General features: G+C 48.2%; 1 protein-coding gene across 8 annotated transcripts in view; it reads left to right on the top strand.

The window, feature by feature from the left end:
• The window catches only part of NPHP4 (nephrocystin 4), a 116,751-nt gene that overhangs the window by 72,083 nt on the left and 24,155 nt on the right, over nt 1–20,513 (top strand). For 6 of the 8 annotated variants that reach the window (XM_041772537.1, XM_041772534.1, XM_041772533.1 and 3 more), the window contains 5 exons: nt 2,852–2,913; nt 4,847–4,957; nt 6,290–6,441; nt 6,590–6,781; nt 7,227–7,414. In XM_041772537.1, coding sequence (XP_041628471.1) covers nt 2,852–2,913; nt 4,847–4,957; nt 6,290–6,441; nt 6,590–6,781; nt 7,227–7,414 — 705 coding nt within the window. The remainder of the gene's footprint in view (nt 1–2,851; nt 2,914–4,846; nt 4,958–6,289; nt 6,442–6,589; nt 6,782–7,226; nt 7,415–20,513) is intronic. The other 2 variants (XM_041772535.1, XM_041772532.1) reach the window with 1 other exon arrangement.

The following is a 20,513-nucleotide window of genomic DNA, read 5'->3' as shown; positions in this document are numbered from 1 at the left end:
CTTGCATGTCTGGGTTTTATTTTATTTTTTTTATTTTTAAAGATTTATTTATTCATTCATTCATTCATTCATTCAGAGAGAAAGAAAGAGAGAGAGAGAGAGAGAGAGAGAGGCAGAGACACAGGCAGAGGGAGAAGCAGGCTCCATGCAGGGAGCCCAATGTGGGACTTGATCCTGGGTCTCCAGGATCACACCCCAGGCTGCAGGTGGCACTAAACTGTTGCACCACAGGGGCTGCCCTATGTCTGGGTTTTATAGAACTGCCAGCAGCAGCATGGACAGAACCATGACACCTTTGTAGTGATGCTCCCTTATCAGCACCTGGGACATGCATCCTCTCCTGTGTCCTCTGCTTAGTAAACATCTGAGTACAGCACCAGCTTTATTAGGTGCATGCATCCCTTGCCCCAAAGAGCCCCATGCACCCCCCAGGTCCAGAGGGCAATGCCACTTCCCAGGTGCCAGAGTGCATATTGGTCTGGGCCTAACTTCACAGTATTCTGGAAGCAGCTGGTGTGGGCAGCGATGGGACCTTGGGACATGCAGGTGTGCTTGGGACACATGTTCCTCACTGTCCCTGCCTGCCCTGCCTGCCCGAGCAACAGGTGGCTGGTGTGGTGGGGCTGGTGCAGCTGCAGGTGTGGATGCTGCGGGCAGGCCTGGGCTCTTCTGTGTGCAAGTCCAGCCCCTCTCCAGCTACAGCCCCCTAGTGCCCTGGGCCACCCGGCATTCTGTGTGCTGGAGGGCCTCAGCCATCTTCACTCTGAGCAACTTCTGCGGTGAGGCCCATGGCCACCCCGTCACTGAGCTGCCTGTCCCTTTATCTCTACACAGATTTTGTTTATGTCCCTCATTTCCTGTGATCAGTGTCTTAGGGAGTATGGGTTTTTACCCCCAAATAGTTAGAAATGAGGTCTTCAGGTGGATTTGCTGTATGAATTCTTAGTGTCTAAAGAACCTTTAAATAGTGATTAAAGCCTTATTTTCAGGGCCCAGTGGGACACTTATTTTTCCCCATCTTTCTTTAAATCACAGTGACTCTGTCTTGAGCAACGATGAGCCCTTCTTCCCTCTGCCTTTTGGGGCAGCTGTTCCCCCATCCTCTAAGATCGCCAGACCTCTTGCTCCTGGGATGAGGCTTCTGCCAGTGAAGGCCTGACCTGCAGCTAGACCTAGGCGGACTTGTGAGCACCCTTCCTCAGGCCTGCCTCAGTTTCTCCCCAGAATGCACAGCCATGTTTCAGAGAAGCACTCCTAGGGAGATAGCTGGCATTTGGGACAAAGGGCTTCAGTGCTCCATGCTACTCAGGTCTGGCCCATGGTTGGTGATGATGGACAGGGAGGAAGTTGCACTGTGGGCTCCCCAGTGCTTCTGGGGGGACTTCTGTGCCCTCCAGCCTGGGGGCTTTCTCCAGGAAGACCGCTGCCTGGCCTTCTGTTCACCTGTGCACTTGTCTTTATATCCTCTGTGATCCTGTCTGGTCCCCTCACCAAAGTGCTTTCTGGGCCATGTGTGTGATGTGTGTGATTTCCCATCTGTGTGATGCTGCAGGTGTGCCCTCCCGGCAGAGAAATCACCTGGTCACAGGTCTTTATGTGACCCTGTGGGACACAGATAGCCCAGGTGTCAGTGGAGGCAGTTTGGGCTTCTAGAAGCTGGATTGACAGGAAGGAGGCTTGGACAATTGAGCTTCTGTTGACTGTGATTTTCAGCGAGTTGAGGCTGATGGGGGAGTAACAGAGTGTCTTCAGACAGGTGGTGAATCTTTCTGGAGCAGAAATGTGAGCTGCTCCTTTGTCTCAGGCAGTCAGTGGGGACCTGTCCACACAGCATTAGCCCTGGTGGTGGGGGAGCCACTGGTCTGGTCCCTTCCCATTTCCTGCAGTTTCATCCTTGTGACCAGAGTCAGCCTGTGGGGTTTTCCAGAGTCCCGGTATCAGGGTGGGATACGGAGGACTCAGTGGCTCTGTAATGCTTCCCACCTTGGGATGGGCAGTGAGCTGCCGCTAGCACTCTCAAGGGGAGGGAGAGGTTCTTGGCTGCTGGAATCCTCCTCCACACTTTGTTTCTGGTGAGATGACACCTTTCTTGGGAGCACAGCTGGATCCACGATCTGCTGTGAGCTGGTTTCGGGGGTGAAGGCTTGCAGGCCAGAGTGTTTCTAAGTTTCTGGGAAGCGCTCTGACTTGGCTTGTGAGGATGGGGCTGGCCCCTGGACTTGGCAGGAGGATGGCACCTTGGAGCCTGCAGGAGCCAGCCTTGGCATCACCAAGGTCAAGGACATGCATGGCCGCCGGCCCCTCCTGGGCCCAGCATGCCCACATCTAGAGTGCGCTGGACTCAGGACAGGTTGTGTGCACTGGGCATCTGCGGGGGTGGAGGCAGGAACAGCAGGGTGCGGCATGTGCATCTGCTTCAAAGTTGCTTACTTAGCACAACAGCAAGTCCACCCTAGTCAGAGGAGTGGGGGTGCCAGGCCAGCTGACCCAGGGCCCTAGCTCTCCAGAGTTGGGAGTATGAGCAGATGGGAAGATGGAAAGGCACAAGATGGGTGTGTGAGGACTTCATGGGTCATGAAGCCCATTCTTGGTGACACCACACAGTCAGAAAGTATGAGGCCAGGTCGGGTGGCCAGGGGTAGGGGAACTGGAGTGACAGCAGCCCGAGCTCAGCTCCGTCCTCTGAGGCTGTGACCTGGGGGAGCGGCTCTGGACCTTACTGCAGAGTGATTGGTCTGCCCAACGCCAGCGGGAACACCAGTCACAGCTGGGGGCAGACGGGTCAGGCCCTGAGTCAGGCCTCCCAAGGCTCCTGAGTGCCCCTCCCCACCTCTGTCTGCTTTCCCTCCAGACCTGCCAGCACTGCCGCCCCAGGGGCTCGCTGCCCTCCAGGACTCACCGGTGGGACCAGGGGTAAGTCTGGGCTGAGAGGCCTGTTTCAGAATTCCAAAATCCATTAATTAAAGGCCCCAGGGGCAGAACGTTCTCTGCATCATTAAGAACAGTGGTGTCTCTTTTGCTTTGCTGGGACACATTCAGTACTTTTAAAAAATGATGTGCTCTCTCTGGCAGTTATGTCTGATAGCTGAGAATCTTTCAGGGCTGAGTAGCCTTTGTTTTTTTCTGAGGTGCCACAGTGTGGTCTTCATTTTCTTTTCTTTTTTTTTTTTTAAGTTGGGTTTTTAAAGTTTTTTAAAAGATTTTATTTATTCATGAGAAACAGAGAGAGAGAGAGAAAGAGAGACAGGCAGAGGGAGAAGCAGGCTCCATGCAGGGAGCCGGACGTGGGACTCGATCCCAGGTCTCCAGGATCACGCCCTGGACTGAAGGCGGCGCTAAACCGCTGAGCCACCCGGGCTGCCCTGTGGTCTTCATTTCCTCCTGTCTTGTCTCTACCAGAAGAGGGTGCCTGGCACTGACCAGTGCCCCGGGCAGTGGGGCCAAAGCCAGGCCCATAGGCTGAGCAGCTGGTGCTGGTAAAGATGGGCCACCGCCTGTCAGACAGTGGATAGTTCTGTGTGCAAGGGTCTCCTGCATAGGAAGAGAGGTGCTGGTTGTTGGCTGGCCATTGAGTCCACCCCTTTGTAACCCCAAGCTTGTCATGGTGCTTGCCAGTGGTTCTGGCATCACCTTGTTCAGGGTCAGAGTTGGCTTGTCTTCCTGATGACTTTGCCAGCATCACCCTGGAAAATGACTTATCTAGAAAAGTCGAATAATTCACTATCAAAGTCTGTCTCAAGGAAGTGGGTTTAACGTGTACCAAGCAGCTTGGAAACTCGCTCAGAAGTGAACGTTTTATTTGCCTGAAGACACATGTCTGGAGACAGCCTCCCAGGCTTCCCTACTGGCCCGTTACAGCAGTTTCCATGTCACCCTAAGTGTTCAGGGCCACAGAACAGTGCTGCCCACTTCCTGAGGCAGGAAAGTCTCAAGACAGCTTGTGGGTCTGAAGGGAGCTGAACAGACCCCACAGCTCTTCTCTGCCCTTGGGGCTGCTGCTGGGTGGGGTCCCCCATTGCCACATGCCTACCCCAGCCACTCCTTTGATCTGTCTCGTGTTGGGTTCCTCTGTCCCAGTACTGTGCTGGGCCAGCTAACTGTGTATGTCATAAAGTGAGTCCAAGATTTGAGAGGCAGGTCTTCCATGGAGCGTAGGCCCTCCTTAAGCTGCATTCACTTTCCAGACATCTGCGACGTGACAGGAGGCTTACATGCACCAGGTTCTGGCCAAGCCCTTTCCACGACTTCTCATTTAATTCCCGTGATAGTCCTGTGATTTAGGTACTATTTTCACCCCCATTTTGCAGATGAGGAGACAGAGGTAAAGAAAGGACTTGATGGCCTGCCCTCAGTCACACAGTAATAGTGGTGTGGGGATTCAGTCTCAGCACCTGTCTCTAGAGCTCGTGTCGGCTCCCATTCCAGTCACTGCCTCAGTGACGGGATTGTGTCCCAGGCACAGCGGTGGTGAGACCTGGAAGGGACCTTGCACCTGTTCAGTCCCTGGCTGGATGTGAAATCCAGAGAAGTTCAAAGACCAGCTGCCCCCACAGCCCATAAGTGGCAGAGAACCTGTCTTCCTCGGCCCTTCCTCTTTTCCACCTGCTGTTTCTTGTTACTATTGTTTTTATGCCAGTGTTACCATGTGGTAGGGGCCACATTCTTGCCTCTTAGTAACTAGTAAAGGAACGAGAAGCGGCCACCCAGCAAGCGGTTGCAGACCTCACTGCCTTCTGTGCTATGTCTCCTGGGTTTATGCCAGTGTGAGTGTATGTGTGTGTGTGGGGGGGCGCTGGGATGTAGGGGGGCTGTGTTCCACCTCTCACCCACTCTTCCTCCCCCCTAGTTGTCCCTTTCCCAGCTGGCAGCTTCCCCACAGCCTGCCATCCGCTCCCGCTCAGCCACACCCCTTCCACGGCAACCCGACAGCTCTAAGCCCCCGCCGCCGGCCCAGGAGGTAAGCATGGCCACCCTTCCTCCTTCCAGGGAATGGCTCTGAACTCCTGACATCTGCTGGAGTCTTTGACTTTGTGAGCTGTGCTGGTCCTTGGGGAGGTGGCTGAGACCTTCGTGGGTTCTCTGTGACATGGGTGTAGGGACAGGGTGGCAGGGGGAGTGGGTGGGCATGGCTTACTTCCATGCCCCAGGTACTTGCCACCTTTCTGTCCTCCAGACCTGGGAATTTGGTGTGGGAGCTCTCCCTGCTATGAGGCTTACTTAGGCTTTTGCTCTGCCTGACAAGACAAAGTTAGACCCCCCCTCAGATCTCTGTACATGAAGGGGGAAGGAAAGTTTTGTTAGAGTTCCAGATAGAGGCTGATCCAAGCCTCCAGCGCTCCAGGACACTCTCCTCGTTGGCAGCAGCTGAAGGAGAAGTAGTGAACCGTCCTGGATTTGGATGCATCTAGTGGGGAAAACAGGCCTGTGTTTCCACTGACCTTGGGGAATTCACATAGAGTTTGGTTTCAAAAGTTGGCTGGCTCACCTGCAAACTGTATCTTCAGTCCTGTACTGGAAGTCTATTGAGGAAAAATAGCGCCATTAAATTATTTACTTGAAAACAGTACTGTGAGAAGCCTTATTCTAGAACATGTCTAGGGCTCATGTATTTATGAAAAGCCTGCATTTCTTATTATAGGCAGCTGAGACATGTCGGAGTTATCGCTGGTTTTGTGGTATTCCTTTTGAACTGAAACAGAAAGCTAGGTGAGCTGGTGTGAAAGAGAGCATTCTGATTCCCAAACAGTCTCTTCATTTAGACACGTCTTCTGCTCTGGAGGGACCTGGAAGGTGGAATACAAAGGAATGACTAGAATATTCAGGTGATGGGATCAGAGAAACGTCTATACAGCTGGGAGCTGAGTAGTGGTCTGTCTTGCAGTGTTGAAGGAGGGTTCATTTTTCTGGTCTATCAATGTGGTTTTTATGTTAATTGACCTTCTCAGACAGCAGATCTCTTAATGGTGCCAGTTCATAAAATTGATGATACCTCCCTCATTGCTTTTTGACTCACCTAAAATACAAAATGGCCCAGATAAATTAGAATTTCAGATAAGTGGTGACTTTTTAGTATAAGTTCCAGATATTTCATGAGACATACTTACATTATACCATAATTATTCATTGTTTGCCTAAAGTGTAAGAGGCACTTGGGCGTCCTGTATTTTCCTTTGCTGAAGCTAGCAGTCCGACAGGTGGCTCATCAATGAACACCCCCCCCATCTCAGCCTCCTCAGTTGTTACAGGCTGGGATCCTTGTTGGCCTCACTTGGGGCCACATTTTGCTCAGCAGGAACCCCCCTCGGAGGGCAGGATCTCTCACCTGGAGGCCCAGCTGAGCCAGGCGTCCTTGGTCCTGGGAGCCTCTGTTGCTGAACAGCTGCAGGAGCTGCCTTTTACGCCGGTGCACGCCCCGATTGTTGTGGGAGCCCAGACCAGGAGGTGAGAGGTAGCCCTGAGGCCCCTGGCATGCTGTGCTGGGAAGACTGACTCTGAACAACAGGCTTTCCCCAGAGAGGGGTTGTCAGCAGATCCTACCTCTTTGCCGGCCCTTTCCTGGAGGCCGGCCACCATGATCTTTCTGTTTTAGCTCTGGAAGTAAGCTCTCACGAGCCTCAATGGTGCTTCTGCAAGCCTGCGGCTTTCCTGAGATTCTGGATGCCAATAAGCAACCAGCCGAGGCTGTAAATCCTACAGATCCCGTGAAATTCAACCCCCAAAAGGAAGAATCAGATTGTCTACAAAGCAACGAGATAGTACTGCATTTTCTTGCCTTTAGCAGGTGCGATCTTAAATATTCTATTTATGTTACTCTTTACCTGGCTTTCACTTCCTTGCATTGAAGAAACCCCTCTGTATGGCTCTGAGTTGGCAGGACTCTCTATGCTGAGGTCTTCCTGGATTAAGGAATGCTATGTGTTTTTGTTTTCATTTGGTTAGGGTGCTCACACAGCTATCTCTAGATGCTGTGAAACTGGCTTTGCCTGAACTTCTGTCATTGACATGGACAGTGTTGTTGGCCAATTCTCGGTATTCACGTAGCTCTGAGAGCAGGGTTCTCCAGCTGGGGCTGAAATGGGTTGCTGTCTGACGGGCTCCCCAAGATCCCAGTAGAGCTGCTCATGTGGGTGGATGAGGCAGTGTCTTGCCTGTGGTGCTGGGCTCTTGAAAACCCAGGTTCTCTGCTATGGATACTTGATTAATTTGGGGATTTTTTTTGGATTCAGAGTGTCCCAGGACTGCCAGGGAGCACCGTGGCCAAAGACCGTGTATTTCACCTTCCAGTTCTATCGCTTCCCACCCGTGACAACGCCACGCTTGCAGCTGATCGGGCTGGACGAGACGGGCAGGACAGGCTCTGGTTCCCTGTTGTATCTCCTGGTTCTCACTGACAAAGATGGCTCCTCTGATGCTGGTAAGTGCTTATGTGTCTGGCAAAGATGTGAGAAATCCAGCATTGAGCCTTGTTTGTAAATTGTATTACTTACAAAATATTGTATGGTGAAAATATTCAAACACGTGTAGAATTTGAAGGAATAGTGTAATGAACCAGTGCTTCTGCCAGTGGGTGCCAGCAGCTGTCAACTGTGCTCCCCTCCCAGACCCTAGATCCCTCGAAGCAAAATCTATGACTATTTCCTTATGTATATTTAAAAAAGAGTCAACTCTGGGAAACGAACTAGGGGTGGTGGAAGGGGAGGTGGGAGGGAGGTGGGGATGCCTGGGTGACGGGCACTGAGGTGGGTGCTTGACGGGATGAGCACTGGGTGTTATTCTATATGTTGGCAAATTGAACACCAATAAAAAATAAATTTATAAAAAAAAAAAAAAAGAAATAGAGGGTAGTGGGATGCCAGAGAGAGGAAACATCTTGAACAAATTAGAAAAGCAAAAAAAAAAAAAAAAAAAAAAGATATCTGAAAAAAAAATAGTCTTGTTTGAGAGGACATAAACTCAGTATTATCCTGCTTAAAATTAATATTAATTCCTTAAATGTTATCAAATATTTAGCTACTATTAAAATTTTCCCAGGAACTTTATAAAAAACTTCTTTGAAGTTGATGGAAGAAGGATTTTTGTTTGTAAGAGGATACAGTTTTTAATAGTTTGTTCAGATCAAGATCTTGGGAAGGTGTGTGTTGCGGTGACATGACTCTCCAGTGTGTGTGTCTGCAGCTCCCCTGCTGCCCCTGGCCTTGGTTGTTGTGTTATTTGTTGAAGTAGCCACATTGCTTCATCCTTCAGAGCTTCCCACCGTCTGCACTTGGGTTTTGCCTCCCAGTGGTGACATTTACAGTGCCCTTCTCTGTCACCTGTTTTTCCTGGACATTGGAGATCTCTATGCACGGTCAGAGGAATGGCTTTGTTTTGGGTAGGAACTCTCTGGGGCTGGGGCTGTGCAGGGGCTGGTCCCTTCTTTCTGTGGCTAGTCAGTGGCTGTTAGGATGGTTGCCCATAGGCTGGTTAATTTTGCTGAAGGTTGAACAGTGGTGATGTTGTACTTCTGGAACACCTTTTTGTTTTTTTGTTTTGTTTTGTTTTTTTTTATTTATGATAGACGTAGAGAGAGAGAGAGAGAGGGGCAGAGACACAGGCAGAGGGAGAAGCAGGCTCCATGCTGGGAGCCCGACGTGGGACTCCATCCCGGGACTCGATCCCGGGACTCCAGGATTGCGCCCTGGGCCAAAGGCAGGCGCTAAACTGCTGAGCCACCCAGGGATCCCCATCTGGAACACCTTTTTGTTTCTCAACTGGAATCCTTCCATAAAGAGAAACTTGCTCTCCTCAACTATGGGGTTACTTTGAGGTGTAGTCCATGCAGGAAAGGCAGAATGGTGTTCAGTTCTTACCATTTATTTACGAATTTTCAAAATAATGAGCCAGTTCCCTAGCATTGTTTGAGAGTGGGGCCAAGGGCTTTTGTTTCTGGCATCATTATAAACCACACTGCAATGGGTCAAAACATACCAAATATGTTGTTTTTATCAATGATGAGTTACCCCTCTTTGGCCAGTGGCGGGGTGTTTGAGGGGCAGAGCTGGGAACCCTTGCTGCCCCTTCAGTAGAAAGAACAGGTGGGAAATGCCATATTAAAATGATAATCAAGTGAAAGTAGTTTGGTGACATTAGCATCAGACAAAAGAGACAAAAGGCAAATGCGGTAATGAGGATAAAGAAGCCTATTAAATATAATCAAGAGAATAATCACTGGGAAAATAAATAATTCTGAACCTGTGAACTGCCAACAAGCAGCTTCAAAACACAAAAGAAATATTGACACATTGACAGACTTTAGAAGGGGAAATTGACAAACCTATGGTTGTGGAAGGTGATGAACCTCTCAGTGAATTGACGCATCAAGCAAAAAATAATCAAGGATGTAATAAGATACAATTTAAAAAAATAATCATATAAAACCTATAGAACCAATTTAGAGGATGTGCATTCTTTCCAAGCACGCTTGAGACTTATTTATAAGAACTGATCAGTCGTGTATACGTGTGCATGTTTTAGGCCATGGTGCAGGCATCACCATGTTCCAGGAGACCAGTATCTGATCTGAATGGCATGACATTCTCTGACTGTAATACCACATGTCAGAAATCAACCACTCCCTCCCCTAAAAAGGCTCTGAACTGCTAGTTTTTGTTTTTAATTTTAAAGCATACTTTTATTTATTCTGTGGGTCAATGAAGAAATCAAAATAAGAATGGTTATTGAAAACGGAATCACAAAATCATATTGCAAATATTGCAAAACAAATGAGATCCAGGTAAAATGTTATTTATAGGGAAATTTACAGCTTTAAGTGCTTGTATTGGGAAAGAAGAAAGTATTTTTAAAAATTCTGATCTAATTGTTCAACTCAAGAAGTTTGAAGAAAACAACCAGAACAAATTCAATATAAGTAGAAGGAGAAAAATTTTAAAATAAGCATAAATGCTTAGAAAACAGGTAGTAGACAGAGTTTGTCTGGGCTTGGGGTGGGAGAGTCATAAGTACAGCAGGTTATGCTGTTCTCCCTTGTTCAAGGTCAGAATCAGTCAAGAGGGTCAGAGCTATTGCAGGCACTGGTCAGCCCAAGAGTTGGGTGTGCTTGCTGGTGCTCACCTCATCAGATGGGCTTTGCTGCCAACAGAGGTAGGACCACCTGGCCACAGACCCTGGGGTAGAGCCCTCGCCTCCTGCGTGTCTGAGGATCCAGCATCCTGGATTCCTGCAGACAAATCTGGAAAGAGAGAGGAGATGGGGGCACAGCTCAGGCCTTGTTCCTTCTCCCAAACCCTCCAGCCCATGAGCTGCTTTTGGTCTGGGAGAGGCACGTGCTGGGCAGAGGGTGACTGTAGGGGGTCCCCACTACATGAAATGTGTGGCCAGCTAAGGATGCTCTCTTGCAATACTCTAGGTTTTCTTTTCTCAACTCCCTGGGTTTCCTAACCATCCCGGGACCACTTGTCCCAAACCAACTGCCTTCCCTTTGCTGATGCTCCTGGGGGACCATTGGTGGACAGTTTAGCTCATGCTCCCAGAAGGCTCTGAAATGGATCAGAATAGTGCATCGATTTCAAGGCTCCTGGGCACCTTTGCTGAGAAACTGTCTCCTCTTCCATTTCCTGTTCCCAGCCCCATCTATCTGCTCTATCTGGAGTGGTTCACCAGAGGTTCTGTGATGAGGTTAAATGAATAGTGTTCAGGTAATTTAATTCAAAGGTCAACCATGGAGAGGTACTCCTGGTTCAAATATAAATCCTTTCCATTAGGAATTTCCCAGAGAGAAATTAGTCCAAAAATTAAATTTCCTTGTAAGTTGAAGTCCAAAGAAATTAAACTCCAAAATCACATTTTGTCATTATTGGATTAAGACTCGAAGTCCAAAAATCTTAAGTTGAAGTCCAAAACAAGTTCTTTTCAGTGTCTTACCTGATGAGGCTCAGCCAAAGGTCCACCACCCCCCTGCCTGGGCACCTGGCTGGGGCTAGGCTTCCTCCAGCAGCCCCAGCTCAGGTCCCCATAGCTCAGTGCCTAGCCCCACTAGAGTCTCACTTAGGATGTATTTTCTTTTGTTAATGAAATGTAACATGCATGCAACACAGTGTTCAGTTCTCCGAATTTTAAAAAATTTATAGATTTTACTTTTTAGAGCAGTTTCAGGTTTATGGAGAAATTGAGCTGGGGGTACAGAGTTCCCATCCACCCCTTGCTCCAGAAGCTCCCCTAGTTGCTGAACCAGTGTTGATGCTTTGTTGTTAGCTAAAGCTCAGAGTTCACAAGGCTTATTCTCGGTGGTGTATCTTCTATGGATTTTGACAAATGCCGAGCATCTGTATCCCTGTGCAATATCGTAGAGAATAATTTCACCACCCAAATATGCCCTGAGCTCCACCTCTTTGCCCCGTCACCCCCTCCTCTGTCCTCATTGTTTTGGGGTGTTATACACTTGAAATTATATAGTATATAGCTTGTCCCGACTGGCTTCTTTCACTTAGTAGTACACATTTGAGACTCTTCCATGTCTTTTTGTGGCTTGGTAGCTCATTTCTTTTTAGTGCTGAATAATACTCCACTGTCTAGATGGACATCCATTTGCTTACTTACTGAAGGGCATCTTCGTTGCTTCCAGTTTTTGGCAATTATGACTAGAGCAATCATGGACATTTTTGCTCAGGATCTGTTGTAGACATAAATTTTCAACTCCTTTGGGTAACATCTATAAGGATGGCTGCACGGTTGTATGGTAAGAGTATGTTTGGTTTTGTAGGAGACTGCCCAACTGTCTTCCCGAGTGGCTGTGCCATGTTGCGTTTCTGCCAGCAGTGAGTGAGCATCCCTGCTACCCCACATCCTCCCTTGGTGTTGATGGCGTTCTGGATTGTGCCCATTCTCATATGTACATGGTGACATCTCACTGTTGTTTTTATTTCCATTTCCCTGATGACGTGTGATGTGGAGCATCTTCCCATGGGCTTGCTTGCCATGAGTCTTTCTTTGGGGAGGTGTCTGTTCAGATATTTTGCCTGTTTGTAGAATGGATTTTCTTATTGTTGTATTTTTTAAGAGATCCTTCTTATATTTTGCCTGCCTGCACTATTATCAGATGTGTGCTTTGCGAATATCTTCTCCCAGCTTGTGGCTCATCTTTTTCACGGTCTTACCGGTGTCTTTCGGAGGGCAGAGGTTTGTAATTTTAATGGAGTCCAATTTATCAATTATTTCTGTCATGGATTGTTCGTGTCTTTGGTGTTAGAGGTAAACACTCGTCACCACACCTGGAATTTTTGTCCTCTACTTTCTTTCAAGAGCGTCTAAGTTTTGTGTTTCAATTTGGGTCTGTGACCCATTTTGAGTTAGTTTTTATAACAGCTGTAACTTGTACACAGTGAACACATCTGTGTGATCACCAGCCTACTCAGATAGGGCCGCAGACCCATCCCTAGGCCTCTCCCAGCCTTCTCCTTTCCCACCATCGGTGGCTTCCCCAGGGGTGACCACTCTTTGAATTCTGGCCCTGTAGACCAGTGCACCTGCAGTTTTGAACTGAAATAGGATCATCTTGCGTGTGCCTTTCCGAGTCTTACTTCCACTGGATATTGTGTCTATGAGGTCCACACAGGTTGTTGTGTGGGGCAGTAGTTTGTCCTTTATCTTGGCTGTATAGAAGTCTCTGTCTGAGTATTGCACACCATTTATCTGATTGGTTGTCCATAGACATTTGTATTGTTCCCAGCTTCTTTTTTTTTTAATTTTTATTTATTTATGATAGTCACACATACACACACACACACACACACACACACACACACACAAAGAGAGAGAGAGAGGCAGAGACACAGGCAGAGGGAGAAGCAGGCTCCATGCACCGGGAGCCCGATGTGGGACTCGATCCCGGGTCTCCAGGATCACGCCCTAGGCCATAGGCAGGGGCCAAACCGCTGCGCCACCCCCTGTTCCCAGCTTATTTCTTTTGAATAATGCTGTGGTGAGCATTCTTCTGGTGCATATGTGCCCACACTGGTGTTGGGGGTGTGCCCAGGAGTGAAATTGCTATAGGGTCGCACATGTTCATCTTTACTCAATTTGCCAAGCAGTTTCTCCCAGGGCACTCTGCTGGAGTAGATCTGGTCTAGCAGGAGACGTGGGGGCCTCCTGAACAGAAGCTTCTGGAACCTGCCACCCTGGGTCTGGTGGCCTCTGCCTGAGGCTCCTGGTTCTCGGTGTTCCTGGTTGTGAGCAGAATTGTTTCTTGTTACCTCCTCTCCTTAGGACGGGGGTGTGCCCCTAGGGCTTCCATGCTTGCTGGTGCCCCTGCTCCTTCCAGGGGTCCAGGTGTGTAGTGGGCCGTTCTCCACACACACGGTACCTTCCTTCCTTTCGTGTCTTTTGCTTTCAGGCCTGGAGTTGGATTTTTCTAACTTGTTCCTCCTGGTGTTTCAGCGACCTTCCTTAGCAAGGGCACTGGAGTCATTGAGCTGTCATCGGAGAGACCTCCCTCCCCCCTGGGCTAAAGTCTCATCTGGGGCTTGCCAGCCCTCCTCTGGGTCCATCTGGTGCTGCCTTGCCTGCGTTTTCTTCGGTGGATCTCCGCATCCAGTCCCATGTCCTCTGCCATGGAGATCGTGTCTGGGCCATTGGACATGCTTGAGTTAACTGTTCATCTTTTTCCCTCAATCATTTGAAAGTCAGTAGCAGGCGAGGTGATGGTTTGCCTCTGAACATAGCAACAGGCTCTATTGAAAACCAGCCTCCATCATACTGATGATGAGAGGGATCTCACTGTTTCCTTTCCTGGTTTTTCCTTGTACGCTTGTGACAGTGACTTTTTCACTCCAACATTCAGTCTGGGTCCTGGGTTGTGCTGGGAGTTACCTCCCCAAGCTCCTTTCATCTGGAATAGTCCCCTGCATTCTCTCCCCAGGGACAGTGGCCATTGGAAGGTACCAGACCAATTGTCACATAGAGCGTTGCTCATTCTGTGTGCATCTGCTGGTTTCTCCCCGAAGGGCTTGTGCACAGGCAGGTAGGGCTGACGTTCCCCCGGGGCCTGGATTTCATCAGCAGTGTGGAGGTCAGGCCTCTTATCCTCAGGGCGCTGGCTCCATCTGCCCCTCATCCCTCTGCGGGGCAGGGGGCCATTCCCCGTGGCTCTCAGCACGGACTACTCAGGCCAGTCATTGGCTTCATGTGAATATCCACCCAACAACCTTTTACCCACTTCTTTACATCCTGGGCCAGGTCTTTTTTTTTTTTAAAGATTTTATTTACTTATTCATGAGAGACACACAGAGAGAGAGGCAGAGACACAGGCAGAGGGAGAAGCAGGCTCCACGCAGGGAGCCCGATGTGGGACTTGATCCCAGGACTTCAGGATCAGGCCCTGGGACAAAGGCAGACACTAAACTGCTGAGCCACCCAGGGATCCCCTGGGCCAGGTTTTTAATTGGAATTTGTAATGGTAATTTTTCTTAATTTGTCATTTGGTTTCCCTTTATTCACTGACATTCTTTTATTAAAAAACCAGTTTTCCCTTATCAACCAAGAGTGAAATATATATACATCCTTCAAAACAGAGCAAATGTTTGATACTTTCCCTTTAATTTCCGGTTTTCAGAGTCAGAAGCTATGACAGTTACTCTGGTGGTAACAATTGAGGTTTTATATGTCTTTTTTCTTTGTTTCTTGTGTTGGCTTTTGAATCACTCTGATATCTATTCACTGTGATATATTCATTACTACTGCTTCCCCTCTGTTTGGCTGCTGGTGGCCTGGTTAACCTAGGAGCCTGGGCATGGCCTTGCCTTCTGGGTGGCCCAGCATCCTCGGCTCCTGTGGACTTCCTCTGCCTTTGACCTGGACCAGCCGCTTCTCCTGCATGGGATTTGCTTTTGGAGACCGAGGGCTGGGCTACTTTTGGTCCTGCCTGGCCTTGCTTCCAGGCCTTTACCTGGGCAGGGCTGGAGAATATATATTCAAACATGAGTTCACATTGATATTTCTAATTCAGATTTAGGGTTTTTTCCTTAATTTATTTTTATCTTTTCCATCTTATACTGAAAATCATGCTTCCTGATCATATGACTTGCTTTCCTTATGATTTCTATAATGTACTTTTAGAATTTCCTTGCCAGTGTTACTGCCAAGGGCACGCGTGCTGAGTGAAGAGGGTTGAGGTTTCTGGCATTCTCTGGGGCGGAGCCACATCCCGCTGGGGACGTAGTTAGTTCAGCATGTCAGAATCCCTGCAGCTCATGCTTTCCTCTGTGGAGCTGTTACCAATTTGATATTCAGTCAGATTCATTTATTTCAATTTGTTATCAATTTTTTATTGGCTTTCTTTCTCTTCTGATATAATTTCTTGGAATATTTACATGGCTCACAGTCTAAAACCGTTGTACCCTCTAGACCATGCGCCCCCTGCGTGGCCTCCTGGAGGTAACCAGGCTTCCAGTTTCTGGCTTTTCCTTCTGATGTTTCTGTTTGTTTCAGCAAGTAAGCAAATATATTTTTATTTCTCCTTATTTCCTTATTCAATAGGTAGCATACCAAATATGCTCTTTTGTCACTTTGCTTTTTTCCATTAACATTCTGTCCTGAGCTTGACTCCATGTGGGGACCCCCTGCACTGTTTTCACAGCTACATTGTCTGGCACTGGGCATGTGCTCTGTGATTGATTCAGGTCAACCTCCTTCTGATGGACGTTCAGGCTGCTTTCAGGCTTTGAGTTTCAGATAATGTAGTAGCTCGTAACCTTGTGTTTACATGTTCTCTGTGTGTGGACATGTGTTTGGGGGGCGTTACTAACAATCAGATTGTAGCCGTCAGCCACTCCCCTGTCATTCGGTGGCCTTCCGAGCTCCGCTTGCAGCGCATGGGGCTGCCTATTTCCTCAGGGCCTTGCCCACAAAATGTGGCATAAACTTTGGGATTTGTATAATCTGATCGATGTGAGATAGATCTTAATGAAGTTTTAGTTTGCATTTCTCTTATAATGAGTGAAATTGAGCATCTTGGATATTTGTCTATCTGCAAACCTCTATTCATATTTTTTCCCATTTTTTAAATCCAATTTTTGTTCTGTCCTTTATTTTGGGAAGTTTCTTGGGGAGATTAGCTATTACCTGTGATATAAACTGGAAATAGGTTCTCCTGTTTTGGTCATTTTTACTTTGCTCTTGGTGTGTTTTGCTATGTAAAGTTTTATTTTTAAGGTTTTTTTTTTTTTTTAAAGATTTTATTTATTTATTCATGAGAGACAGAGAGAGAGAGAGAGAGAGGGGCAGAGACACAGGCAGAGGGAGAAGCAGGCTCCATGCAGGGAGCCCCACGTGGGACTCGATCCCAGGTCTCCAGGATCACACCCTGGGCCGAACGCAAGTGCTAAACCATTGAGCGACCCAGGGATCCCAAGATTTTTATTTTTAAGTAATCTCTCCATCCAGGGTAGGGCTCAAAACCACAACCCTGAGACTGAGACTTGCAGATACCCCATAAAATTTTGCTGTTATGCCATCTAATGTGGTGGTCTTTAGTTTTATTGCTTCTAAATTCCTGAGTCATGGACGCGAACGTGTTCTCCTTGGTTCATAAAGAGATTCACACACATTTTCTCCAGGGGCTTTATAGGTTTCATTTTTTACATGAGACTTCTGGTCCATTTGTAGTTTGTCCTGTTGTGCTATGGAACATAGGAGTCCAGGTTTATCTTTTTTTCAAACGTCTGTCCTTTTGACCCAGTGCCATTTATGAGAAAGTCCATCTTTTTCTAAAGTGACTTGAGAGCCACCCTTACCTTATACCCTTTTTTTATGGCTCAGATTTATTTCTGGATTTTATGTTTTGTTCCATTAGACCAGAGGTTGGCAGACTGATTTCTGTTAAGGGCCAGATAGTAAATATTTCAGACTTTCTGGGTTATATATGTTCTCTCTGGAATCTTCTTCTTTTTTAACAACCCTTTAAAAATGTGAAAGCTCTTCTTAGCTTACAGCTGAATCAGCCTGTGGGCTGTGGTTTGCCAAGCTCTGCATTAGACCACCTGTCCACACAGTAGGTGTGCTGTGGAGCTAGAGGTGCAACTTTGCTCTGACTTACAGCTTTCCCTCCACTCCACCATGCTCTTCTTCCCTGCAGCCCCACTACCACCCCACATTCTGGCTGGGTTGGTTTTCCATGTGAACCTGTTAGCCCTTTATGGGGGTTCTGCTGAATCCAGGTTAACCTCGGGAGAAGTGCCCTCATGGGACATGGGACAGGGATATGGACATCCTCTCATGTCCTCACTCCTGCTTCCCTGACTCTCCAAAGACACACTCATGCAGGTTTTGCTCTTTTATTATTTTCTAACCAATTAAAATTCATCTTTATCTTTCTTGCCTTTTTTTTTTTGTATTCTTCAGTGTTATTTTTCTAATTTGAGTTGCTTAATTCACTTATTTTATTCTTTTGTTTTTGTGGATGCAAAGTATTCAAGGCTATGAATTTTCCTTTGATTACAGCTTTATGCTTTGGTGATTCAGATAAGTAGTATTTTCATTATTTTGTAGAAAATCTGTTTGGATTTTTTTTTAAGATTTTATTTATTTATTCATGAGAGACAGAGAGAGAGGCAGAGGCAGAGGGGGAAGCAGGCTCCATGCAGGGAGTCTGACGTGGGACTCGATTCCAGGTCTCCAGAATCACACCCTGGGCTGAAGGTGGTGCTAAACCGCTGAGCCACCTGGGCTGCCCTGGAGTTTGTTTTCCATTTGACATCAAGTTATTTAAAAGTAAACTGTAAATTAGTTTTTAAAAAATTGTTTCCAGTTTCTAATTTGTTGCATTGTATTCAGAGAATATTGTTTGTGTTATTTTCACCTTCTGGAGCATATTCAGGTTTTCTTCGTGGCCAGGTATATAGTTAATTTTTATTAATGTTCCAGATAGACTCGAAAGATATATTCAATGTTAGCAGGGACTGGTGTCATATGTACATGTATACGCTCTATGTGATGGATTATCTCGGCTGGCCTTCCATGCTGTTGTTTATTGCCCACTAGGCCTGCCCTGAAAACAAAGTGATTAGTTGATCTCTCCTATTATTATGTTTTTATCTGTTTCTCCTTGCGTCTCTAGATTTTTGCTTTGTCATATGGTGTGTAGATATTCCCAGCTGCTGTATATTCATTGTGGATTGTAGACCATAGTGTTATAAAGTGCCTGTCATCTGTGGAAGTTGTGGATGGCTTCGCAGAGTAGGGGTGTTTGTGGGTCATGAAGGAGAGATGGAGACTGAGGACCATCCAACCGGAGGAAGAGCACCTACCACACTTGGATGTGGGGGTGTGGCTGGACTGAGGCTCAGAATGGAGCCAGCTGGGCTGGGGGTTGGTATTTGAGAGGGGGTGAGGGAGGTAAGCTTGGGAATCTGAGTGGACCCTGGGGAGGTGCCACTGCCCCTGAGGTCTGTCTTGTGTGAGTAGATGGTCAGTAACATTGCTCACTTCTGAGCAGGATGGAGATGACACAGGGTTCCCTTTGCAGATGCTTTGGCTGTGTAGTGGGATGGACTGCAGGGAGTGTGGACCTCAGGGAAGGCCACTGAGGAGCCGGTTGTCTGAGCTGGATAGAAGTAAAGGGGCCCAAGCCTGTGGCAGGAGGAACTGGGAGCCTCCAGCATAAGAGCCCTGAGGCTGGGCCCAGACCAGGATGGCCCCCACAGCCCCACATGCCTCCCCCAGGTACTCAGCATGCCATTAGCTCTGGGCTGAGTGTGTTATCCTGTGACCATGAGCTCCATCAGGTGGGGACCCTCCCTGTCTGTCCTCTTCTCTCACGTTATCCCTGCGTGGTGCTTGGTGCACATGCTGGGGGCACTGCAGTTATTTGTTGAGTGTGAGTTAATGGTGTGTCAAAAGGACCAGGCAGCTGAGTGGATGCAGTGGTGGTGGAGCGGGAGCCAGCCTAGCAGGGGCGTTGTAAGGGCCTGGTGCCAAGGAAGTACTTTGGGACGATGTGACAAGGAGCTGGTGTGGGAAGGATGGAGGGTCCATCTGGGACATGCATCACCGGGGAGCAAGTAGAACTCTGGATGGAGAGTCTGTGGATCTGGGGGATGCTGGAGGTAGAGTATGGAGCTCCCAGGGCTGGTGTGTGTAGGCATCATTTGGGAAGTTGGCCCACAGAGGTCAAACCTGTTCTGTCTCCTCGAATCAGAAGTGTGACCAGTGTAGAAGCCAGTGGCTGAGCTCTTCCTTCTCCTGTAGCCCAGGTGGGCCTGGAATGGGGTGCCATACCATTCAGGCCATGAGCAGGGTCTTGGGTGTTTATAGGTCTTTGTCTGGTCCTCACCATGCATCTAAGGAGCCAGCCTTGGCTCCCATTATTTAGGGGGTGTCCTGAGAGTGACCAGTTTTCACAGGCCACTTAGGTCTCAGCTGGTAGGTGGCACTGGGGCAAGGGTGGTAGGTGTCCTTGGCCTCCATTGGCCCTGTGACTTTTGTCTGGTCACTGGAGATGTGATACTAAGGACTGGCCTGCCGCTGCATGATGTCATTGCCACCCCCTCTCTGAGCCTTTTTCCTGATTCCTTATTGCTGGGCTCCCTTAATGAGGTGTCCCTGTGAATTCTCACTGTGGTCAGAGCCAGGCCTATGGCAACTGGTCCTGGCTTAGTGTCCCGCAGGCCCATGAGAGGCCCTCAGTGCCCAGTGCTATGTCCCATCCCAACCCGCTTCCCTCCTTCAACTAGAAGCGCTGTTCTAGTCTTGAGAGGAGAGGGGACGTTCATGACTGTGTGCCCCCCCCCCGGGGGGGGGGCTGAGGTGGCTGGAGGCAGAGACTGACTTGGGTCGCACTTCTCAATGCTGAGTAAACATGCTAGTATTCTACTCATCAGAGGCTCTGAAAATATGTTTTTTTTTTTTTTTTAAGATTTTATTTATTCATGAGAGACACACAGAGAGAGGCAGAGACACAGGCAGACAAAAAAGCAGGCTCCATGCAGGGAGCCCAATGTGGGACTTGATCCTGGAACCCCAGTATCATGACCTGAGCCAAAGACAGATGCTCAACCGCTGAGGCACCCAGGTGCCCCTGAAAATAGGTTATTGATGGGAAGGGGGAAATGTTTGTGTTGTTCCCTGCACTGTAACTAATGATTTTAGTGGTGTTTTTGTCAATTTAGAATCGAGGGTGATGCCACCTGGAGAAGCTGTCTCAGAGATGACCTGGTAGCCGGGAGTGGCCACTGGGAGGTGCTGTGTGAGGGCAGCTCAGCCTGAGCTCCATGTGTGTGCGCGCGCGCTCATGTGTGCTGTCCCACTTTTGACGGCAGACCATGTTTCCCCTTAAACCCTGCACACAGAATAATGACCTCCCTCGGCAGCCCCGTCAGGATATCTGTCCCCATTCAGGATAGACTGTTTCACAAGATTCTTCCCTGGGGTATTCTGGGAGGAGTTCATTGTATGTATTGGAAAGAAATGTAGACTTCCTGGATACGACTCTGTATTTTGTAAGTGTGGATGTTTTATGATATTTT

This window comes from Vulpes lagopus, chromosome 10 (genome assembly GCF_018345385.1).
Source record: "Vulpes lagopus strain Blue_001 chromosome 10, ASM1834538v1, whole genome shotgun sequence".
Lineage (NCBI taxonomy): Eukaryota > Metazoa > Chordata > Mammalia > Carnivora > Canidae > Vulpes > Vulpes lagopus.
This window is presented reverse-complemented; position numbering and strand designations above follow the sequence as displayed.